Source organism: Gavia stellata, chromosome 2, assembly GCF_030936135.1.
Source record: "Gavia stellata isolate bGavSte3 chromosome 2, bGavSte3.hap2, whole genome shotgun sequence".
Classification (NCBI taxonomy): Eukaryota; Metazoa; Chordata; class Aves; order Gaviiformes; family Gaviidae; genus Gavia; species Gavia stellata.
Genome location: NC_082595.1, coordinates 10981419 through 11005085, shown reverse-complemented (window position 1 = coordinate 11005085; position 23667 = coordinate 10981419). Strand labels below are relative to the sequence as shown.

Sequence of the window (23667 nt, the reverse complement as noted above, 5' to 3'; positions counted from 1 at the left end):
GAGATCAAAATATGGCCCTATATCAGTACAAATAAGTCAAACTGAATTTCAAGCATCTATTCAATTCTTTCTTTGCATACATGGGATTCAAGGCTCGGGCTGCAGGAAGGAAAGACACAGGAACCAACCAAATTTGCATCTTAAGAGAAGTACTGTAACTGTATTCAAAGCAACTACAGAGCTGCTCAAAGGACCAAAAGACTATTCACATAGTAGAATAAAAGTAATAAGAAAAAATTCTGCTCTTCCACTCACATTCTCCTGTAGAAGTCAATGGTGTTACATGGATACACACACCCACTCAGGATCTCCTTGTATTCATTCCTAGAGTGGAAGTGCGTCAATGTTTAAATATCCCATTGAACAACTTGATCTCTCTATAGAATAATGATACAGTGGCCTCAAAATTGTACATCCTTAATATCAAGACCAAATTATTTTAAGCTGTAGCCTCACTCTAATACAAAACAACCAATTATAAAACCCTATAGATAGGTTCATTTGGGCTTACATATTTTATAAACGTTTTATATAACTATTTATTTTACAGAAAGAAAAATGGATTTAAAAGCTCCTTGGCTGCTACAGCATGAACACAATCCACTAAATGCAGGTATTTCTTGCTTTATTCAAACATGACTTACACTGTCATGTGTACTCCAGAGCATAGTGCAAGTACAGGCTGAAAAGAATTATTAAAAAATTTATTTCATCATACTTACCACAAATAACAAAAGAGACACTAACTAAAACGACAACTTCAAGTGACTCAGTCTGAATCATTACAGAAAATGAATGCTAATTTCAGCCAGCAGTATAGATAAAAACTACTGGTTCCATCTTAACATTTGTTATTTTCATTGTTATAGCAAATATTTCACAGCAGGCCTCTACCATGAGAAAAGTTTCAATTGAAAAGAATACATCCTTCCAACACTAGTAGCTGTAAAATCTTTATGATTATCTGTATTTTTAAAAAATAAAAAAAAATTAGTGCAGAATAATGGAACAAGAATAGCCGAAATGGAAAGTGCTGTCATATGTATTTTAGGCAAAGCATCATTCTTCGCCTATCCCTGAAGTACTGTTCATACCGAGAAATTAAAAAAAAAAAAAAAAGACAAGACATTTAGACAAATGTGACATTAGCATGAGATAATTTTCAGAAATTAGGAAGTTCATCAGTTGTAAGAGTCATACATTGCACCATCCTTAATAAAGGACAAAAATACTGTTTAGCAGTGAGACTTCACCATTTAATTGGTCAGGGTTTCCCCCCCAATCTGATCTTAAAAGAAATGTTTTAGTTGCATCAATTATATGGGTCTTCCATCAGTTTAAAAAAAGCCATTTGATTTACTGATTATAGCTACAGCCATCAAAAGCCTTAAAGCATTTGACAAGACCTAAGTCCCCGCTCACTTTTAGCTATATGAGTTACAAAAATGCATTAACAAATTCTCCAATGAATGGGTTTCATTAAGATTTGGTTTACAATCTTGTTCTAGGAGTTAATGCAGAAATGGATTGATATGTTGAATTATCACAGTAGAACTTCTTGAGCTTTCAGAACATTAATTTTAAAACACATTATCTATGATCTCTGTGCTGTACTTTTTTTTCTTACTATCTATAAAAGTAATTTTAAGGAAATCAGGTCATACCTTTCTAAATGCATAAAGATGCACACACAAAACTAGAAGCTTCTGGCCTAGTAAAAGCCAGCAAAAAAACATTTTATATTCAACTCAAGTGATACTGAGAAAAAAAAAATTAATAGTGAATAGATATTTTGATATACTGACCAGTTATATGAAAAACATGGATGAAAATAAAAGCGTCTCCACAGTTGTTAACTTAGAGAAGAAGGAAGATCAAGAAGAAACAAAACCTTTCCTTTGTTTCATTCTCAGTTTGGGAAAATGCCCTTAACACGGAACCTACAAGTTGTCCCCTTGTGGTTTTTGAAGGTCTGCTGCTTTCATGGCTAATGTCTTGTTCTAATCAGTGCCAACAGACAGACTTAGTACACTCATGGACTTTACTCAGCCAAAAGTGATTTTACAGGAAATCTTTAATAAACTGAGTCTTGCAGGATTAGATACAAAAGGCTACAGACTCAAGTTCAACCACTGGGTGCCCGATTTGTAGAGGATAACATTCACTTTGCCTTGCATAGGGCAAGCCATAGTAATGGCAAGAGAAACAAAATCTTTGGCTAAAGACACTCTATACATATAGCACCATCTTATTACCGATCCAGCAGTCTTCCATGCACTTTCCGTGAGGTGTGACACTGGCAAAGAGCCTTCCATGCAAGGCAAGGGAAGGATTCTCCAGGCCAGACCCCTCTATTACATTACATTGGGGTTTTTATGCTGAAATTAATCCACTGAAGTCTGGAAGGTGGAAGAAACTTTAAACTGGCAGCATGGAGCAGAAAACCTCCTGCATATCTGCTATAGCCTTCCAAGTCAGCCCAGGTGGGAGCTTTAAGAAGTAGGATAGCTTAACACAGACACTGCACCTCATAAGGAATACCTCAATATTGCTCTTCCCTGTGCACAGTTAACTCTGTCCTTTTCAGTACTTTCACATCTAAAACAGTCACTAAAATGCATTTCTCTATTCAATAGAACCTCACTAGATCACACTAGGATGTAATTCACCTGCAGCACAATGCTTCTGAGCTGGTCCTCTGCAAATAACGAATTTCACCCAGTGTTGCTTGAGGAGTCATTGAAAATTATGGAAATCTATGAATTGTCAGGAAACGAAACATATGCTATCAAAAGGAAACAGAAAAGTATACTCCACCCCAAAAATGTGCTTGCTCATTTCAACAAAAGCAGTCTTGTTCTCAGTATGAAAATATTTTCTTGATGACTGATGGTATTTACCGCAAATGTTGCAGTAGTATGAGGCACCCCAGTGATGCCCAGGACCTGACTACCCTTGGCACATCACATACAGAAGAGTGATGCAGAGCTTGTCTTGTTCATACACATAATCCCTACAAACATAACAGCTCAGTAGTCTGAAAGCAATTAGACCCACAACACTTAAGATAGTAAACCCTACCTTTGGGGAAGCATGCCTATACTGCTTCTGAACTCAAATCGCTTTAGCTGCAGCCAGATCTGCGTCTCCATACCATCCTGCGCACTGCTTTAGGTTTTGAAGAGAAAGCAGGCAGGGCCAGGTTGCAGCAGACACAGCACTGTCAGGTTAAGGATCCTTTGCAAACATTTCATTAAATGAACATTTTATTCAAGTGCAAAAGTATGAAAATAAGACTCAGTTTAGTTCTTCATTCTCTGTTAGTTTCCTTTGCATTTCTCTCTGGCTGAACACAAAAACAGGTTTTTCAGTTTCAGAGCTGTTTATAATAAAGTTAATTTCTCTCCTAGGTCTCAGGCAATGGTACAAGGTTAGCATGCCCAGGTTGCAGAATGTTTATAGTACTGGGACTTTATAGTCTCCAATGGAAATAATGCCATGAATCATGGAAATGTCTGTCATTCTCAGGATTTGTGTCTGAAGGTGCTTTTTCTTTCCCTCTACAGGGAACTTGCTGCATTCTCCATCAAAGGGTGCAGGTTTGCTTCCGTACTTGACAATCTCCTTAGGGTATTCCCAGGGGATTTAGTGAAAGCAAGACTAAACTCACACAAGCCTTATGCCCTCTAACCTCCTCTTCTTCCAGTCTCCTTGTTTTGTCAATAAATCAGAAAAGCATCTGTGACTTCCACTGACATTCCGAAGCCGTATAAACACAAGGCTTGCTTTTGCCATCCTTGCACATGCACAATTATCACGTACCTCAGTGAGAATTTTGACCAAGGAAGGACTTCAGAATCTATCTGGCATTTACATAAACTGAAAAGTATTTTTACTTCCAGTTATTGATAAAGCATTGGAATATCACGAAGAATCAGTATTCTCTATAACATACTGCACCGTTTCAATTGGGTGCCTTGGCCATGAACCAAGATTATAACTGTTATTGTTATAGTGCTTGTATACTGTGGGTATATTAAGTTACCCAAGAAAAACATTAATATCACATTAGCAGTAACCATCAGGGGCTAGTGATTCTTTACATACTGCACTGTTTTACAGCATGGGCTCATTTTCTGTCCCATTGGGTGTTCCAGTCTTTAAATATTTCAATGATTCAAACAAATTTTTGTCAACCAAGCACTACAGCCAACATTTATTTTTCTAGCTCTACATGACTATTATAGAAACACAGCTTTTAAACGTTAAATACAAAACAAGCAAGATTATGGTGTGTCTCATTTCAAAGAGGAAAGAGCCTTACGTTCACACTTCATCCAAATGTCTTCTTGGGAGAAGAAATCACAGAGGACCAGATGAGGTCCACAGGTCTAGGTGGATGACACTTTATCTATTCCTTTCTCTGTGTGCTACCATAAGGCCATCCCATCCCAGGATGGGCTGAGAAATTCTCAATTCCTTCTTTACTCCACCATGTTGACAGAAAATACTGTGCAGCTTCTAACCCTAGCATAGTTCTTTTGCCTGGCATTTTGTGCATGAGAACCTGTCTCAGTGGATTTGCAAGCTAAGAAGAAGCTCTCGTCCCTAATAACTGTAAAGGAGACGATTCAGACCAGTGGAGTTTGAGGTGGGTCTTGCTGCAGGTGCTGAGATATAAACATGAACAAAATACTAACCCTAACAGAAAAACCCTGAACTTGCATGCTTACGTACATTGCTATTACCTTTAGCCATTGAAGGCGCATCAGCTTACCAGTCCCACATCTAATATGAAAGGCTGTCCAAAGAATTATTTGTTAAACTACTGGTAAAAGAAAGTATAATTAGTGCTGTCCTTAGAGCAATGCTTCCAAAAGAGGTTGCATGCCAATTACTTTGTTATTGCCATACGGCCTCTTTCACTGAGTTAACACCCCCTGCCCCAAAATAGAACACACAGCACAAATGTGTTTTCGTCAGTTTACCTGTGGCTGTGCATGCATGTCATATACAAGTACCTTTAAGTGAAGCACTTATTCAGTATTTATTCCTGTTCTATGACCAAATTCCTCTCCTTTCAAAGGGAATCCTCCCGAAACTAGGAACATTCCTATATGTGTATCAACTCAATATCTGTTGGCACTACTTAACTTGCTTGCATGTGCCAGCAAATACAGTTTGCCAACAAGCCCAAGGTTTATTTGGCAAATCCCAAATGGCCTAGATAGTTTCATTGTGGGTCACATTACTACCCAATCGAATGAAACCAAGAAGAGGGAGCCAAACCTCAAGCTTTATGGGCCCATTTACGCACTCATCCTGTGGGCATCCCAAATCATCTCAAAGGCCAAGTAGGCAGGCCAAGACAAGACAGGCAACAAGGAATGGGCATGTTTCCATAGTGCCCCCACGCTGGCCAGCACAGCCAGCGCCCTGAGCACAGCCAGGCTGTGCACAGCCCTGCCTGACGAGGAGAAGAAGGAGACTATCCTTGTCTCCTGAAAGAGACGGAGGTTAGAAGAGGCTGATGGTCCCACATTAGAACTCATTCATACAGCATTGGTGTGTGACAGCATCGGTGTGTGACAGCATCACATTTATACCAAAGCTGGACTGGGTCCAGCAAAAACTAGAAGGCACATTACAGAAGAAACGGGCTTCTAAACCTGAGTCACTTCCTTAAGCTTCTCCTAATATGTCTGAACTGTGCATCATTTCCTACCAGGCTTAATCTAAAAACTTGTATTGATTACAGTCCTCAGGACTTGCTGAGCATTTGGAAATGGAGTGCTATCATTTTACCTGTGCTGTCTAGCACCACGCTCTGTTATGACACCTTCTTAATATAATGGGGGAAGAGAGGACGAAACAGAGCATAGCTTCTGCTGCATGACTCCCCCCCCCATCTCCAAACCTCAACTGATTTACTGCATCATGGTTTTGGCACTGAAAGTCGAAAGAGAAAATTGGGTTTTAGTTAAGAAAATAATCTACAAAGTCAAGACAGTTTTGACAAAAGCCTTCAATAACTGGTGTTGGAAGATTAGAGAAGCAGCCTGAATGTGATGAAATGTAACATGTCATTTTTTTTTAAAAAAAAAAAAAAAAGAGGGCAAGATTCACTGTACAAATGGCGGGTATTTTTTTCAGGAATGCAGCTTCCAACCCCTTCCATTCTACAGGAAAGTTGCAGAGAGAAACAACCTGTAAGAAGAACCTTCCAATTTTATGTGAAAATATGGTCTTATCAAAGGCTATTCTCCAATAATATCACCTAATTGAAAAAAAAAAAAAAAGAAAATCATTCTTTGGATAATTTGAGTTTTTAGCTGCTTATCTAGAGTATTAATTGCCTTTGTCTTGTCAGAACAAACTGATTATATTTTAATTAACTCGTCTTGTCTTCAAAAGGAGCTTGATCCTGCATATTCTCAATCATACTACAAGTTCTGAATCCCTTAAGTAACCCTACTGAAGTCAATGGAAGCATTAAAAATGGCAGAACTTGGGCTCGGAGCTTCAGAAAAAAGGCACATGCCTCGGTTTAAACAAATACATAAACGCTTGCAGGGTCGCAGGCTTACTGAGGGAGCAGCTTTTGGTAAGTCCCTAAGTGAAAGAATCTGGATAACATTAATGCATATTTGCATGCAATTGTGAAATTCGAGGCATTTTCCACCCCACAGTTTTCCAAGAGAAAGACCTGGTTACAGTGCACTAGGAAAAAACATTATCTACCCTCAGCCCTCAAAATGGCAAACTCTCTCCTCACTTAGGACAAATCTTCCCTTCCAACTCGGACAGGCAGCCCCCGCCGATCCCCCAGCACCGGCCTTCCCCCCCGAGACCACCTTCAACCCCCGCACCGCCTCCGCGGCCGGAGCCGCCGTGCCCCCGCAGCCGCAGCCCCCGCCGAGCGCCGGACCCCTCCGGCGGCCCGACCCGCCTCGCCCCCCGTGCCGGGTCAGGCTCCGGCGCTGCCCCCGGCTCGCCCCGCGGGCGCGGACCTCGCCCCGCACCGGGCACAGCCCGGCCGGCGGCTCTCCCCGGGCGCCCCGCCGTGCCGGCGCACCTGCAGCCGGAGCCCCGCCGGGAAGCGGCCGCCCCGCTGCCCGGGCCGGGGTTGGGGGGGGCGGTCTCCGCAGGACTTGGGCAGCGCAGCCGGCCGGTGGCACCGGCCTCGGCCCCGGCACCTGGGTGCGCCGCTTCGGCGGAACCGCCTGGGAGCGGCCGGGGCTGCACGCCCCTCCGCCCGGGGCTGCCCCCGCCGAGGAAGCGGCAGGCTGCCTCGCCCCGGTGAGAGCTCGCCCTCAGCCCGGGACGCGGGCGGCGGCGCCTCCCCGGTCCCCCCTTACCGTTAGACCTTCGCACGATGTTCTCCAGAAACGTGTTCTGAGGCGCCACCAGCCCTCGCCTTCCCCCGGCCATAGTCGCTCTGCGGGAGCGCGGCGCGGAGGCTTCGCTCAAGGCCGCGCCGACCCGCGCTCTGCCGCGCCGCTCCCCACCCGCCCCGCGCGCCTCATGCCTCCGCCGGGACCGGCACGGCTGTGCGGCATCAGCCCTCCCGCCGCCTCCCGCGCACCGCAGCCCCGCGGCCGCCGCCGCGCCGCCGCCGGACCTCCCCGCAGCGCCCCCTGCCGGGCGCCGCTGCGCCGCGCCGCCCCGCCGCAAGGCCGGTGCTACAGCGCCATCGTCTGGGGGCGGCGCGGCGCCGGCGCTCGCTGAGGGGCGGCCGGCCGAGCCGCCCGGGCGCCCGTGGGGGCCCCGGAGCCCGCCCGCCCCGGGAGCTCGGAGCCGCCCGCCGCCACCGGCACCGCTCACGGCTGCGCCTCAGCGGGAAACGCTAGGGTGGGGCGGGCGAGGGGCCGGCTCCCCAACGGCCGCGGAGCCTGCGAGGGCTCTGCCCGTCAGGGGGCAGACGGCGCCCCGCGGCGCCCTCGTCACCCGCCCGGGGGCGGGGGTGGCTGCGGCTGCGGCGGGGCTCGGCCCCCCCCCGCTGCGCCCCGGGGGCTGAGGAACTGCAAGTGCTTTGAAACCACTCACAAACCCATGGCGGCAGCTCGGCGGGAGGTACCGCCGCCTCCCGGGAGATGCCGCCGCCTCCCGCCTCAGGTGGGACGCCGCCGCCGAACACGGAGGGCTTCGCTCTCAGCCCCCCGGCTGGCTGCGGGCGCTGGCCGCTGTCACCCCGCACCGCGTTTCACGCTCTCCTGTCGCGATTGCTGCTTAGTATTACCTGGTCAAACTGCTTAACAGCTCAGTGGAAGCGGGGAGATAAACTACTTAAACACAACCTTTGACAGGTCTTAAACTCTCTGAAATATTTGATTTGCAATGTTTTTTCATTCAGGGATTACAAGACTGTGTTCTTTCCCCCTTACCAATCTATCAGTAAATGGAAAATACTCAGATCAACTCAAAAGGCAGATTTTCTTGCTGGCACTGGCATTTACTTGCTGTAATGCCTCGTTAAGTGCAGCACCTTCAGGCTCCGCATCTCAGGGCGTATTCAAGACACGAGTGTGTTTCCACAATGACGTGTGTGGGGAAAAGCTATTTCTCACAACAGGAGCAAATACAGCACAGCAAAGACGATGGTCCATGTCACTCAGGCTTTTTAAGCGTTAGCACTGCTCCCCCCGCATTTTGGCACTGCCCAGCTAGCTCTCTCGCAGGTAATGCTTGAGCCAGGGCCACAGCACAGCCAGGAGCCACAGCTGGCTCCAGCGCGGCCACAGGCACGGTCCGATTGAGCCACGCAGCGTGGCCCGCGGTTGTGACCGAATGCTGACTCTACGCACGTGCTGCCACAGAAGCCCAATCTTCCTGTCGCCGACCCGCTGCCTACCACAGCATTTTTAAGCGACCAGACACACACTACGTGCTGTGAAGAGTTGAGGGGTGGAGGCAGGTGACAACTTTGTTGCAGCAGGAGCTACCGATCGAGTCCCAGAGTGTCCTAGTGTCAGCAGCCCCTCACACAGCCGGAGACCTGGGTGACTCCTAGAACCCCAGAATGGCCCAGCCCTGCTGCCAGGCATATGAAGTAGCTGTGCCACGGAAGCCACTTTTAAACTGGTCATGAACTGTATGCTGGCCATCCCTGGATTTGCTGCCAAAGAGAGACAGGTTAGGAGAGAAAAACCAAGCGCCTGAAGTTGCAAAGAAGCTACTAATTCTCCCTGAAAAGTTGTTGGATATTGAAAAATCCCATGGAAGCATTTATTTGAGTCTTTACACATCTAAATCTATCCCCAACAACTGTACATATGAAGACCCCAGGTTACATAGTTCCTGCTAGCTTCAGCAGCACAGGCCAAACCTGAAGAGATCTTAAACTCTGGCAATTTCCCCAGAAAAATTGTAACTGTAACCTTTGACACCGAATTTACACAACTGCTAACAACCAAGAGTGAGGTTTTGAAAAACTGGGATCTGGCAGACTGTTTCATTATTCCTCTAAGCCACTGTGCCAGAGGGCTAGGTAAGTGCATGCTATCTTAGCTTCTGCCACGCTCTGCAGGAATATCTATGACTTGGAGACATCTGGCAGCTGGCATACAGCACAGAAACTTTGAGGCCTTTAAAGAAAAAAAGATTTTAAACTGAATCAGCAAGTACACAGAAGTGGGAGCAAGGGGACACAGCATAAGAAAGAAAAGCTGTATTTTTTCTGAAACTCCATGAAGTGTGGGCTGGCTGCAGTTTGTGTTGCATTGTGTGGTCCAGTCTCTGATTATGTAGCTCTGATTATCTAATTTTTCAGAGCACCATGCTTAGTCCCACAAGTTCCATGTCAAAGGTACCATTTTAGCTAGAATGGGGTTTACATCTATCTCGTAACATTGCAAATGCATACAACATTACAGCAAATGGAAGATTTCTCCTTTATCTTCAAGCTCCTTTAGACGTTTTCCCCTAAATATGATGGAAATATGCATCCATATGCAAAATATGCAAAATATTTTGCAAATTATAAATGCAAAATTTATAATTTTGCAATATGATTGCAAAATATGATCCCTGCTGGTGGTACGAGTTTTTCACCACTAGCACAGAGGGACACTGTGTTAATGTTTTACTGTGATTATTTTGAATTCTATACTCATTTTCTTGCCATTACTGATAAATTTTGCAAATGATACAAAGCTGGAAGCAAACCCTCACTTGAAGCAGCGCACATACACTGTCTGACTTCATTATTAGATGGTTACCTCACTCCAGCTGTCATTTTTTTTGAAAGTTGAAAACAGGAATTGCTTAATTTGCTTGTTTGCTAAAGCCTACTCGACAGAACTTAATACCTAACACTTCCACTTAAGGCTAATATAAAAGGTCATAGTTTGCTATAGAGGACATTCAGCTGTATTTTATTACACTGCTCTTTCAGCCTGTTGTTTTTTCCTGAAAAAGGCCCTAGGTCAGGACTTGTAGTACCCCAGTACGTGACCGTCCCTTGGCTGCAGAGCCTTAAGCTACTGCTCCACAGTCACTTTGAGCAGCTGTTGCTGCAAAAAGGACAGATTTGCCTTCATCTAAGCTGTGTATATTTGCCACCCCACTTGAACTGAAAACCAGCCTGAAAAGAAACCCAGCACTGGTGGTGAATGAAGAAAGGCAGTTGAGACACCTCCCTTTTTGGCAGCAGCCTGTATTTGTGCCAACCCCTTTACTAACATGGAGTAAACTTCCAGTGTTGGTACATACAAACATATTGAAAATTCTATCATCAATAAAAACATTAGTTCCAGGCACTAATTTGTGGGAATGTCCCTAAACCCCATGGCATCTATGAAACAAAAATGTTGGAACAGGACAGAGCTCATTTCTTCCACCTCGTCACAAGGCTCACTCCTGAGAGATACTCCTCTAACTTCCTTTAAAAACTTCCCCTTAGTCAGCCATACAATGTCTCTAGGTAATCTGTTCCAACATCTAACAAATCGTGTAAGAAAGCTTTTCCTAAATTACTGCCAAGTCATCTGGTCTTTAAAGCTAGTAAAAGCTCTTTCTTCAGCCGACACAAAAATCACCAACCCTTTTGCAAGTTTTCAAATGCGTGAAGAGTTGCTATAATGCTCCTCTGTCTGCTCTCACTGCCTTTCAGTCTGAACAAACCCAGTTCTTCCAAAGCTGCGCAAGACTTTTGCTGTTAAGACTGTCAGTTCTTTGGGACTTGCCGTTTCACTTTTGCAGCACCAAATCAGTAAAGAAACACAGTGGTTAGTGAAGTCTCATATGCTCAAAATTTAATTAATTTATATTGAAAAGCACTGTTTTTATTCAAGGCCTTTTTTATTCCTACTGTTTTGCACACTTTTGTTGCCTTTTTGTTCTTCATAAAATAAGTTCTTTGTAAAAAATAAACTGTCAAAAACCATAATTACAACAATGCAAAGTTGTAACAAACTACCACCAAACCTGAAAATAAAAAGAACATTCAACCTTTAAATTTAGTTCCATTTGTATACTACCATATGGCTTTTGCTAAACTGTCAAAATAAAATACATTAATTGATAGGCTTAAATTACAGTAGGTAATGCACAAGTTAGTCTGTCATACAGACACTAAACAAAAAAAGGAAATTCTGAATTCAAACTAAGACAGAAAAACAATTATAATTTTTTTTTTTTTTTTTTTTTACATTAAAATCAATAAAGCATTTATTATTCTTACCCCCAAAAGTTTGCAGGCTAAGGCCTCAATCTACATACACACATACATGAATACTTAGTTGCCTGTGATTAACATTATTTGTTATCTTACGGAAAAAGCAATGAGAAACAAAAGTCAGACCTTAAAACTAAGGTGATTCCATAGTTTAACAAGTACATGCATATCTATCAAAAGGAAAGAATTTGGGAAAACATCTGTGCATCTTACTGAAACTGTTCAATTTATTTCTGCAACTCATTTTAACCAAAACGCTCCAGACATTGGCAAAATTCAGCCTGAGGTTCCTAATGGTCCAATTATTTCTGCAGTCTAAAATTAAACAAAACGTTTAACTCAAAGAAATACCCAGTTACACAGCAAACTGTAGACCTAAGAATTAAGGAATGTTAGTATTCCCAAATAGACATAACAAATTTGTCAAAAAATAAATATGGACACTTTTCCAATTTTGGAATTAACTGAATTTCCTCCAGACTTTTTATGGGTAACAAATATGGAAAAATAACTAAAAAATCCTACATTCTGAATGGAAGAAAAAAAAAATCACAAAATGAAACTGATGAGAGAGTACACAGCCAGTTTTTTATTTATACATCTAACATTTGGAGTGTGGGCTAAGAGGGAAGAACTGTTCCTTCTTAGAACAGCTCAAAGGGGCATAGAAAAATTTTCACCATTTGGACAGCATGTCCATCTCCATTTCTTTTAACAGGAGATGGCATGCTGTCCTCCCAGATTTGGGGGGGGGGGGGGGGGGGGGGGAACAAAAAAACTGCAACTCAACACAAAAAACATCCCCACACATCCCAATTAGGACACCAGCTACTATCACCATTCTCCTCACTGCAGGTGTCTCTACCCAAGCCTCTCGGCTCAACCCTGTCCTGCCCTGCCCATGGTCTCTCCCAGCCTCACAGCAGAGGCAGTGACGCACTGAAGTGTTACTATCCAGAAGAGGAAAAGAAATTAACAACAGTTTCTTTGGATCCAGGTGTGGTAGGATTTTATTAATGTTTTTATTGTGTACTTCAGTTGGCTTTGTTTTTCCTGTGTCTGGGTCAATAAAGAACAAGGCAAAATGAAGGAACTTGGGGGCAGCTTGCTTGAATTCTAACAGAATGCAGGGGCACCCACTAAGTAATTGTAATAAACATTTTTATTTGCATGCCCTGTCCACAATAAGCCTAGGAACCCATAGTTCTGGGCAATAGTTTTTTGTTAAGTAGCAAGGAGCACTGCAGGCTGTATTACTGTGTTAAGTTACTGACTGCTTTTTTTCCTCTCAACTGTGGTCCAGTAGTCCCTGATTTAACATTATAAAAAAGCTAATTTTAATCCTACATTTTCATAATATGCTGTACAAAGAATAAAACCAAAAACTAGCTGTTTCGGTCCCAGATTCAGAAAAATAACTCCTAGTTAGAAATATGCTTGCGCTAGCTATCAGGTCTTCCATCTCTTTTTTTCCTACTTTGGCCCTAAAACATCCCCTTTTAGCTACTGCCCTTGATCTAAACCACTCAATTAGCTTTCTGAACAAACCTTGGATTCTACTATACAGCAGTTTCCAGCAATGTAGTAATACAAAGAATTCCTAAATAATATGGATTCAGACTCCCCAAATTATAATATGTAGCCTAAACTCTGTAGTTTAATTTAAAAAGCAGAACAATCCTAAAAATCTCATTGCTTGTTCTTTGGACAGAAACATCCTACCTGAGAGGCTGACAGTGGTAAAGACACTGCTACTGCCTCTTTTACAGTAGTCTCTCCAAGAAATGCACCTCAAAAAGTACCCAGTATAAAAATATACCTCACACAGTAAGTTTCTTGCACTGAGCTTGTATTTCATAGCTTTTGCCTTAAATGTGCCCAGAATTCCTGCTTTGGAGTTACGTATTTTATAAAGTTGATCTCTTACCTCACAACCTTACTGACCAAATCTGCTTGTACAATTTCAATTTTAGAAGATTTGTCAACACACAGAAACCAACTCCCCCTCCAAAAAAACCCCTACAACAGGGAAGAAAAAAAAGCAAAACAAACTCTTCTCACTTGATTTCAAAGTTTTACTAAGCTTAACATTTCATCATGTGTTTCCCACTTACTGATCTTCCTGTCAACAGGCTGGATTACTGGCAGTATTTGCTTTCTAGACAGGACTTTGTTGCATTCTTTGACAATGGGAGGGATATGCAGAAGTAGCCAACAACTCAGGAGCACAAATCTGGAAAGAAAGACAAAAAAAAACAACCCACAACATTGTAACTAGCTTAGTACTGCCACTTTTTTAAATTTAAAATGTAAATATAGTGATTACCAATTTTCTCATTCTAACTAATCTCTTACTGTTATCTTCTGCAGTTGCACTGAGAAAAATTCCTAATTTTCTAAGTGTGATCATATCTTAGTAACATTTTTCCCAGGGCCTTTATCGGCACTGGACTCGTATCTAGTCCTAGTGACTAATATCACACGACCCTAAAGTCTGATGGGCTATTGATTTTTGCAAACACTTGGACACCTGCTGTGTTTTTTCTATGCCTTTTCTAACTTCAGTTAATTTTTTTACAACATATTCAGCTCAGGCACTGCCAGGTACAATGTTCATAAAGAGCTCACATTTTACAGATGTTCAGTCATGAATATAGATGCTCTATGAAATTCAAAGTTTTTAAACAAATAGAACAGGATTCCTTGTGCTTTCATTGATTATTGTGAAGCAAAGACTGCTACGAGTTAATTGATATGAAAGCTTCTGTGTAGAGTCACACAGTACAGTGAAATATCAGGACATTCTGTAAAAAAGATGCACCGTAATATCCAAACCTCTCTCCAGCTACCTAACCAAAATACAGTGTATGGCACAAAGGAAAGTGAAGTTAGGGAATGAGCGGTTAGGCTGGGGCACATGCTTACTAGCAGTGAATGTTTATACATGAAACATCAGCAGAAGCATCGTCTATCTAAGATGCCTTTGGCAGTTCTACAGTATCTGTAGGGAGTGGATCTCAAGCAGTGGGCTCAGTGTGCAATTCTGAAACCTGGATCATCTCTTTGGTTTTTCAGAACACAAGATGCCTAACACAAATGGACCTCATAATAGGCTCCCAGGCTATAACATATTTCAAGTTTTAATTAGTTAGACCCTTAAACTGAGGATAAAAGCCACCTTCATTTAAATGGATGTAATTTAGATGAAAGGTAGTGAACTATATATGAGCAAGTAAAAACCTCACCTCCAGCATAAGAGTATTTAATACATTGGTTGAGAGTGAATTTGAAGTGGGTATTTTTCTAAAACCTATTGTGGAAACCAATGATAGCAAGGTCCTAGTGGTATCCAGCATTTTTCACCCTGAAGTTATATAAGCATGAGGTTTTGGTTTTCCTCTTGGTTTAACAAACACTCCAACAGAAATACTGTGAAGTACTGAATCTTCCCAAGGAGGATTTTCCTAGTGTAGACTGATCCTTTATGTATTCATAGAATGGTTGGGTTGGAAGGGACCTTAAAGATCATCTAGTTCCAACCCCCCTGCCATGGGCAGGAACACCTTCCACTAGACCACGTAGCTCAAAGCACTGTCCAACCTGGCCTTGAACACTTCCAGGGTTGGGGCATCCACAATGTCTCTGGGCAAGCTCTTCCAGTGCCTCGCCACCCTAACGGCAAAGAGTATCTTCCTTTTATCTAGTCTAAATCTACCCTCTCTCAGTTTACAGCCATCACCCCTTGTCCTATCACTACATGCCCTTGTAAAAAGTCCCTCTCCAGCTTTCTTGTAGGCCCCCTTCAGGTACTGGAAGGCTGCTATAAGGTCCCCCCGGAGCCTTATCTTCATACCGTACCTTCAAATGTAAGATTCTGGATTTCAGTTTTATATTTATGTAGTTTTATCTGCCTCAGACAGGACAAGAGAGAATCATCATTCCTGAAAGCATTATATAATACAACCTGAAGAGCCAGACGCAGCCATATTGATTTGTTTGTTGTTGGGTTTTGGTTTTTTTTATTGACAGAATACACTTAAGAGAACCATTTGTACTCCTACAAAAATGCAGTGAAATGGTATTATAACAACAATTTCCATGTGGGAAAAATAAACCTTACACATTTCAGAAAAATTAATTAACAATTGTATGCTTGCAACTCCATGTTATAGATATTCTCAAAGTGGAACCTCTCGCTGATCTGTCCTAAACTGTATACCTGAACTGTGGATCATCACATCAGCCTGTATTGGGTTTGCGTGGCAAGGTTTTGGTAGCAGGGGGGCTGCAGGGTGGCTTCTGTGAGAAGCTGCTAGAAGCTTCCCCTATGTCTGATAGAGCCAATGCCAGGTGGCTCTAAGATGGACCCGACGCTGGCCAAGGCTGAGCCAATCAGCGATGGTGGTAGCACTTCTGGGATAAGAGATTTAAGAAGGGGGGAAAAAAAAACTTGCGCAACTGCAGCTGAAGAGACGAGTGAGAATATGTAAGAGGAACAACTCTGCAGACACCAAGGTCAGTGAAGAAGGAGGGGGAGCAGGTGCTCCAGGCGCCTGAGCAGAGATTCCCCTGCAGCCCGTGGTGAAGACCGTGGTGAGGCAGGCTGTGCCCCTGCAGCCCATGGAGGTCCACAGTGGAGCAGATATCCACCTGCAGCCTGTGGAGGACCCCACGCCGGAGCAGGTGGATGCCCGAAGGAGGCTGTGACCCCGTGGGAAGCCCACGCTGGAGCAAGGTCCTGGCAGGACCCGTGGACCCGTGGGGAGAGAAGCCCACACTGAAGCAGGTTTGCTGGCAGGACTTGTGACCCCCCAGAAGACCCACGCTGTAACAGTCTGTTCCTGAAGGGCTGTGCCCCATGGAAGGGACCCACGCTGGAGCAGTTCATGAAGAACTGTAGCCCATGGGAAGGACTCACATTGGAGAAGTTCATGGAGGACTATCTCCCATGGGAGGGACCCCATGCTGGAGCAGGGGAAGAGTGTGAGGAGTCCCCCCCCTGAGGAGGAAGAAGCAGCAGAAACACCATGTGATGAACTGACCACAACCCCCATTCCTCATCCTCATGCACGGCTGGCCGGGAGGAAGTAGAGAACTCGGCAGCGAAGTTAAGCCCAGGAAGAAGGGCGGTGGGGGGGAAGGTGTTTTAAGATTTGGGTTTATTTCTCATTATCCTACTCTGATTTGACTGGTAATAAAATATACTCATTTCCCCAAGTCAAGTCTGTTTTGTGCCTGACAGTAATCGCTGAATGATCTCTCCCTGTCCTTATCTTGACCCACGAGCCTTCCATTCTATTTTCTCTCCCCTGTCCAGCTAAGAAGGGGATTGATAGAGCAGCTTTGGTGGGCACCTGGCATCCAGCCAGACCCAATACACAGCCAAACAATAGTTACAGTAGGAAAAGATATGATACTTGAATAGCAATAATGCTTTGGTACCTACACAGTCCAGCCACACTGACCTCCAAAATCCAGCATAGCTCCGTAACACTGGGATTTCTAAGAAATAGTGTATACTTTTCTATAGAAACCATGAGATGGAAAACAAAAATACAAACTCGTGTTAATACCTCAGGAACCTTCATTTGGTCATACAGAGTCAGTGTTATTTTCCACTTTATGCTCCCCACCCCCTGCCCTTAAACCACAAGAAGCCAGGTAGGATAAGATATGGAGAACAAAATTTAGCAGGAGGTGCCAGTATGCTGTAGCATGAAATGTTATTACAGTCCAAGGCCCAAGACATACAGCAAAACAAGCTGCCACTACTTGTTACTACACCACTCTCTATACTTTTTTTTCACATGCAAAGATACGTCATTTTCCTCAAATGAAGTTCTTAACACTACTACCTTTGGTTCTTTCAAATCCCTCAAGATTACCCCTACAATGACACTGCATCTTAAATGGATGGGTAGTACAGGATTACAGTAATTTTATCCGGTTTGTTCACATTAACATATTACTGATGCTTCCCTTATTCTCCCTTGGTTTTCCTAATGTTGGTTACAGACACTGAATGGATCCTCATTAAACAGTAAGCTGTTTGGGGCAAGGTTATCTCTTTTTCAGGATTAGGCTCATAACATAGTAACATACCAGAGCATAATTTTTTTTTACTCTGATATGTGTTAAAGGACATTTCTCTCAAGGAAATGAGTGTTTGTTATTGTTAACTGCAAGGAGAAAATCTTGCACAGTATGTTCCTGTTGTAATGTTACTTCAAAGAAGGAAAAGGGGAGAAAAAAATAGGAGGGAGCATAAACATCATTAACTCACAGCAAATGGTCACCTCTTCAGGTACAACAGCAACGGACAACCTGACAAGAAAGAATAAAGCATGGGTTTAGCGCACATTTCACTAAATGCATGAAATCAAAGCACTTGTTTTGCTTTGCATTTAAATAAAACCCAAAAACTAAGCAAACAAAAAACCCCACAAAAAATCCAGATGCCATGCAAGAGAAGTAAAATTACATTTCTTACGGAAGTCCAACAGGTTTAAGTATCAGTTAGGTGAGATCTGCTTTTCACTCAACAGTCCTGTGAAAAGTAGTTCAGGTAACTGTATGCAAAAGCAAGACAGGGCAAAGTAAAAGCACACTAGCTTACCAAAACAATTACAATGACTTTTTTTTTTTCCTGTGAGAAACAACTGGCCTAAACCCATATTATTTGTACAGAGATGCTGCCATTTCAACCACATACACGAGCTATTCATACACGGACTGAGAATCTTCACTGACAATACCAAATGCCAGTGTTCTGATTCAAAGACATACTGCTATCTGTTACCAAAATTTACTTTGAAGAGAGTATGGAAAAATATAAATGATGTCTGTAAACTGACTTTGTGAAAAGACCTATTGTCCTGAGTTAGGTAACATAAGATTAAGCCAGCTAAACTCAGGCTTTTCCCACAGTGTGTCAGGATAATCAACTGGACACAGAACTGTCTTTACTTTCTGTAAACGGTACAGCTTACCTGATATTTAGGTTATCTGTAGAGAAATGAAATAATGAGACTGAAAGGGCTGATCAGGAACACCTGTTCCTCCTGTCAAGAAAAAGAGGGTATTTGGAAAATTTTTCATTTTTCCTTTAAAAGGAAAAAAAACCCCATCATACAGTGTCAGTGGAACTCACTGCTATAGAAAGTCACTGAAACAAGAATCTACAAATACTTAAAGGTGGAACAGATATTTTCATAACACATCTAGAGGAACTGAAATTACATTTTTTTTTTCCCCAAAAGATACTAAGCTTTACACTTCAGAGCTTCAACAAGTCGTCTTAGAAGACCAAGAATAGGCTTCTTGCCAAGAGAGAACGGAGATTATGGCATCTGCCCCAAAGTAAGTTCCTCTGTAGACTTTGCTGTTCGTAACTGCCAGGATCAAAGTACTGAACAAGATGGATGTTAGTACTAACCCATTACGCTAGTTCTTCGATAAGCCTTCCTACAGTGCAACAAACCATTTCAAAATACTATTTTTAACAGAGTGCCAAGTCCTAACATTCCCAGCTTCATTCAACATATCAACCGCTAACACCCACAGCCGAAGTCTCAAATTTTGGCAAAAGTTTCAGAAGAGTATCATATGATCAGCTGGTGGCAGGTATTTAAATACAGAAAAGCATTTACAACTGCTGAAGTCATCAGACTTCTCAAAGAAACTGCAACATGATTTTCTCCATTTCCCAAGAATAAGTTACTGACTGTCCTTATACAGACAGTCTATACTCTGTAGTGCTAACTAAATTCCATCCAGATTTGGAGAGCAGATAGCTCTTGAAGCCTATAACTGGAAGACAGCACTACAAAAATAAAGCAAACAAAAAAAAAATCTCAAATCTCAGCTGGGGGATATTAACAGCAGCAAGTCAGTTAGCGAATGTTTTACTGTTGCATTTCACTGACCAGTTATAGAACAAATTTTTACTGATTTCTGCCTCAATAAAACATTAATACTAGAACTCAGAAATAGTCGTAAGTGCCCAGATTGAGATCGATGGCCTGATTTTCCAGAGCTGTAGAAACCCCATGGCTTCCATCATCTTCCACTGGTTCCACTACACCATGGAGTCTTTGCAAAAATTTGAGAACATTGCATGAACAGAGCAACAACCACCAGTCTGAAAGAACTAATAAATCTCACCCTCACGGTCATCCCATTTTCTCTGTGTTTCACACAACACGTGTTATACATTCGTGATTTTTCTGAAGAAGCATCACAAATTAATGTGACCTGCTTCTAAAAAGATCTAAAAAGACACAGATTTTAAATGGTATAAAGGACATTCCCAAGCCAGGGAACTGTCAAAATGCTCTTTCCAAAAAAACCTGAAAGAGTAGAACTGTCACCATAAAACAAAAATGCCAAGCATGTGATCTGCAGTACTCTTCATGAGCTAGACATCTCTTAGGCGAGATGGACATAACGTACAAGAAAGATATCGAGGTGCTGGAGCACGTCCAAAGAAGAGCAATGAAGCTGGTGAAGGATCTAGAGAACAAGTCCCATGAGGAACAGCTGAGGGAACTGGTGTTGTTTAGCCTGGAGAAAAGGAGGCTCAGGGGAGACCTTATCGCTCTCTACAACTACCTGAAAGGCAGTTGTAGCCAGGTGGGTGTTGGTCTCTCTTCCCAGGTAACAAGTGACAGGATGAGAGGAAACAGCCTCAGGTTGTGCCAGGGGAGGTTCAGATTGGATAGAAGGAAAAATTTCTTCCCTGAAAGGGTTGTCAAGCATTGGAACAGGCTGCCCAGGGAAGTGGTTGAGTCACCATTCCTGGAGGTATTTGAAAGACGTGTGGATGTGGCACTTAGGGACATGGTTTAGTGATGGACTTGGCAGTGTTAGGTTAACAGTTGGACTCAATGATCTTAAGAATCTTTTCCAGTCTAAAAGATTCTACAGAAATGTAGGCATGTGAAACCATTTAGCATTTTAAGAAATTATTTTCTTCTGAATAAACAGTCTTTGCTTTCCCAGAGCTCACTACTATCATTATCCGCCACTGCAAGGTAATAATAATGAATTGCAGGAGTCCACAGTCTAAAAGCCTGATTTTAAGCAGTGAATTCCAAGAACCTGCTCCAACAAAAATGATTGCAAGAGGCCTCAAACCTGCGTGGAGCAACCTCAGAAGCCATGTGGGTTTGAAGCTCAGTTAATTCATGGATAGCAAAAGCTGTTTCCCTTTGAGCATCTATTTCTACTGAAACATTCTAGCAACCGTTAGAAGCAAGAACTGCTTCACCTTCCTTGTTTGCAACCTCTCCATTCCTTAATTCCTTTCCTCTCTGTTGCAATCCACTTTGCAGTCCAGCAATCCCTCCTCTCCTGCCCAAACACAACCTTTCCCCCCCAAACTATGACTCTGGGAAGTAAGTTTTAAGAAGAAATGCATAACCTCCAAGAATGAAAAACTTGCAGGCTCATGAAAAGACTCTTTAGACTGGCCCAAGTCATACCTTCTGCATGCATTGGTTACATTGCTGTCCTCTACGGCTTACGTTTAGAAAGAAAGATTAAGAATAAGGATATACGTGGTAATATTAGTCTAAGCCAGTTCCTCATATGTAGTGTCTACAACAAATGCAGGACCAATCTCACATACAGTTTACTTTAGCATACAACATTTAATCCAGGAGCACCCAGATACTGAATATGACAGAAGAATTATGGAGAGGGAAAAAAAGAAAAAAAAAAATTAAAAAAGGAAGATTTCCATACAAGAGAAGGCATATTCCAAGGCAAGCTAACTTTGAGATTGCATGGGGAAAAAAAACTCACTACACGCATTTGCTATTATTTAAGTGCTTGACTTAGTGAACATGTGCTTTTTTAATGTATCCTCTGAAATGCAGTTTTAACAGTAGCCACGCAAATACCAGAAACAAAAAGGGGCAAGCTCTTAAGACAATTCTCCTCCCAGTCTTACTGACAAGGAATCTTTCTTCCTTTCAGGTGATTACCTTCACAACACTTAGCACCTTAACAACTTAGCACTCCTGAAAGCTGTAATAGCTTATTAAAATTTCCAGTGGCTTTACCAGTTAAGAGAACTGACAGATATATGCAGCCATAATGCTGCACGTATGCCCAAACCTCACATCCTTCGAAAATAAAGCTAAAAAGCCTCAAGTACTGTTTTATGAGAACTAAAATAACAAAGCCTAATTTCCTGCAAGTTTTCTTATTGATTTTGCATCTAAAAAGTGCAAATGTTGGTTGAAGATTTTCCGGTGGTTCTGGTATTTGTGAGTGCTTTCTCTTATGTGAATTCTTTTGTGTACATTAAAATGTGAGATTGCATTACAGCTTCTTTTTCCTCGATTGTTGAGGCACTTGCAGGTAGTCAACCACCTTTGCTTCTACACTCTCCTTACTAGTCTTTTTTTCCAACTCTTGGAGAGAGATAAGAGCAAGCATAGAGGAGTCAGAGCTTGTTTTCTCCCACTTTTGATGGTCAGCTGCCAAAAGCTTTCACAAAAACAGTTCTTCAAAGAGTAAAATATTCCCAGAGCAGGAAGAATCTTGACAATATTTTTCCACCATATTCTAGGAAGCACATGTAAATCAGAGATTTTTCAAAAATGTAGAACTTTACCATATTGGGCTGATTTCAAGACAAGTATCAAACAACAGCGCCCTGCAAACACAACAAACTACCTCATGTTACAATCCTACTGTAAAGCACTAGGGACACTTAGTAGTCACAAGGAGGGACACAAGTAGTCCTCTTTCCTTAATCTCACTGTAAGAAAGCCACTGTACCATTCTAGCTAGCACTCTTCAATCAATCAACCAACCAACTTGGGGCAGACGGCCGCCTGGACAAAGTTTGGGAAGAATGGCTGAGATGCGACCAAGTATAGTGGATTGTGTCAGACTGTCTTAGTTGGAACATAAGCCTTGACTACAATATATAGCAAACGTAACTTTAACAGTTGTTTATACTTTTTTCCCCACATCAGGCAATCAGACTGCCAAGTTATCACTGCATCATTAAAAATACCTTTAACACATAAAGTATAGCCACAACATTAAATGCATTTGCAGAGAAACAAACCAGACTAACGCATGTCCAGATTAAGTACCAAGACTGTTACCATACTGTAATTCAGCCTCTATCTGGAGCCAGTCTCAGCCTTTTTTTTTTTCCTCCTCTTACGACCTGGATATTTTGACACGAACTGGATGGTGGCACCTGAGCACTTGGTAACACACTGGAATGACGTTAAATAAATAAATAAATAAATTCTTTTGCGCATTTAGAAAGAAAAATCAGCACCATTTCACACAGGCTTCACGGCACCTGGAACTACCTGCCATGCTGCCCGTTTCTGCTGCCGGCTTCGCCGTGCCCTCAATCCCCTCAACCCGATTTGACCCCGGTTCCCAAAAGCTGTGGCTACGAAGGCAGCCCCGCCGGCAGCGCTGCCCAACGGAGGAGGCTGCAGACCGCGCCGGCCCCCGGCCACCGCCGGCACCGGCTTTCACAGGCGGGGCCCGGGCCCAGCCCCAGTCCCACCCCCACGGTGACCGCCCTCCGGCCCCGCCGGCGGCCGCTCCTCTCAGGCCTTCCTCCGCCGCCCCGGCCTCACCCGGACGCTGCCCCACAGCCGGGCCCCCCACCCGCGCGCCCTCCTCTCCCACGCAGCCCCCTGGCTGCGGCCGCAGCGGCCCCTCACCGCGGGCCGTAGCGCCACCAGCAGCCGCACCGCACCACCCCTCCCCGCCGGGATCCCTGCGCCGCCGGGGGAAATAGTCCCCTCTCCCCTCCGCCCCCGCCCGCCGGGGGAGCCCCGCGGAGGGGCGGCGAGGCCCCCCGACGTCGGGGCGGGCGGAATCCTTCCGCCGCGCCTCCGAAGCTCTGCCGGTATCCCCGCCCCCTCGGCTAGATCCGGCCGGGCCGGCGCGGAGGGATTCCCGGGGGCTGCGCGGCGCCGGGGGAGGGGGGGCGGTGTGAGGGGGGAGGA

The 23667-nt window shown here is 43.6% G+C and overlaps 1 protein-coding gene and 1 long non-coding RNA gene across 5 annotated transcripts in view; both read right to left on the bottom strand.

Annotated features, from left to right (window-relative positions):
* The window catches only part of KCNH1 (potassium voltage-gated channel subfamily H member 1), a 186391-nt gene extending 178960 nt beyond the window's left edge, over positions 1-7431 (bottom strand). Inside the window, exon 1 of the mRNA XM_059833561.1 lies at positions 7359-7431. Within this exon, the coding sequence (XP_059689544.1) occupies positions 7359-7431 (73 nt within the window). The remainder of the gene's footprint in view (positions 1-7358) is intronic.
* A 5004-nt stretch (positions 7432-12435) lies between these two features.
* LOC132320800 (uncharacterized) lies at positions 12436-23406 on the bottom strand. Of its 4 annotated transcripts, none has more exons than XR_009484597.1 (6): positions 23380-23406; positions 18664-18735; positions 18156-18243; positions 17958-17998; positions 17140-17198; positions 12436-13907 (listed from the first exon to the last, which is right to left on the bottom strand). It is a non-coding gene; the product is annotated as an uncharacterized LOC132320800 (long non-coding RNA). The 4 variants fall into 4 exon arrangements; XR_009484595.1 differs by lacking the exon at positions 23380-23406 and adding an exon at positions 22798-22901; XR_009484601.1 differs by lacking the exon at positions 23380-23406 and adding an exon at positions 22798-22901 and having other exon boundaries at positions 18156-18221.
* Positions 23407-23667: the final 261 nt, after the last annotated feature.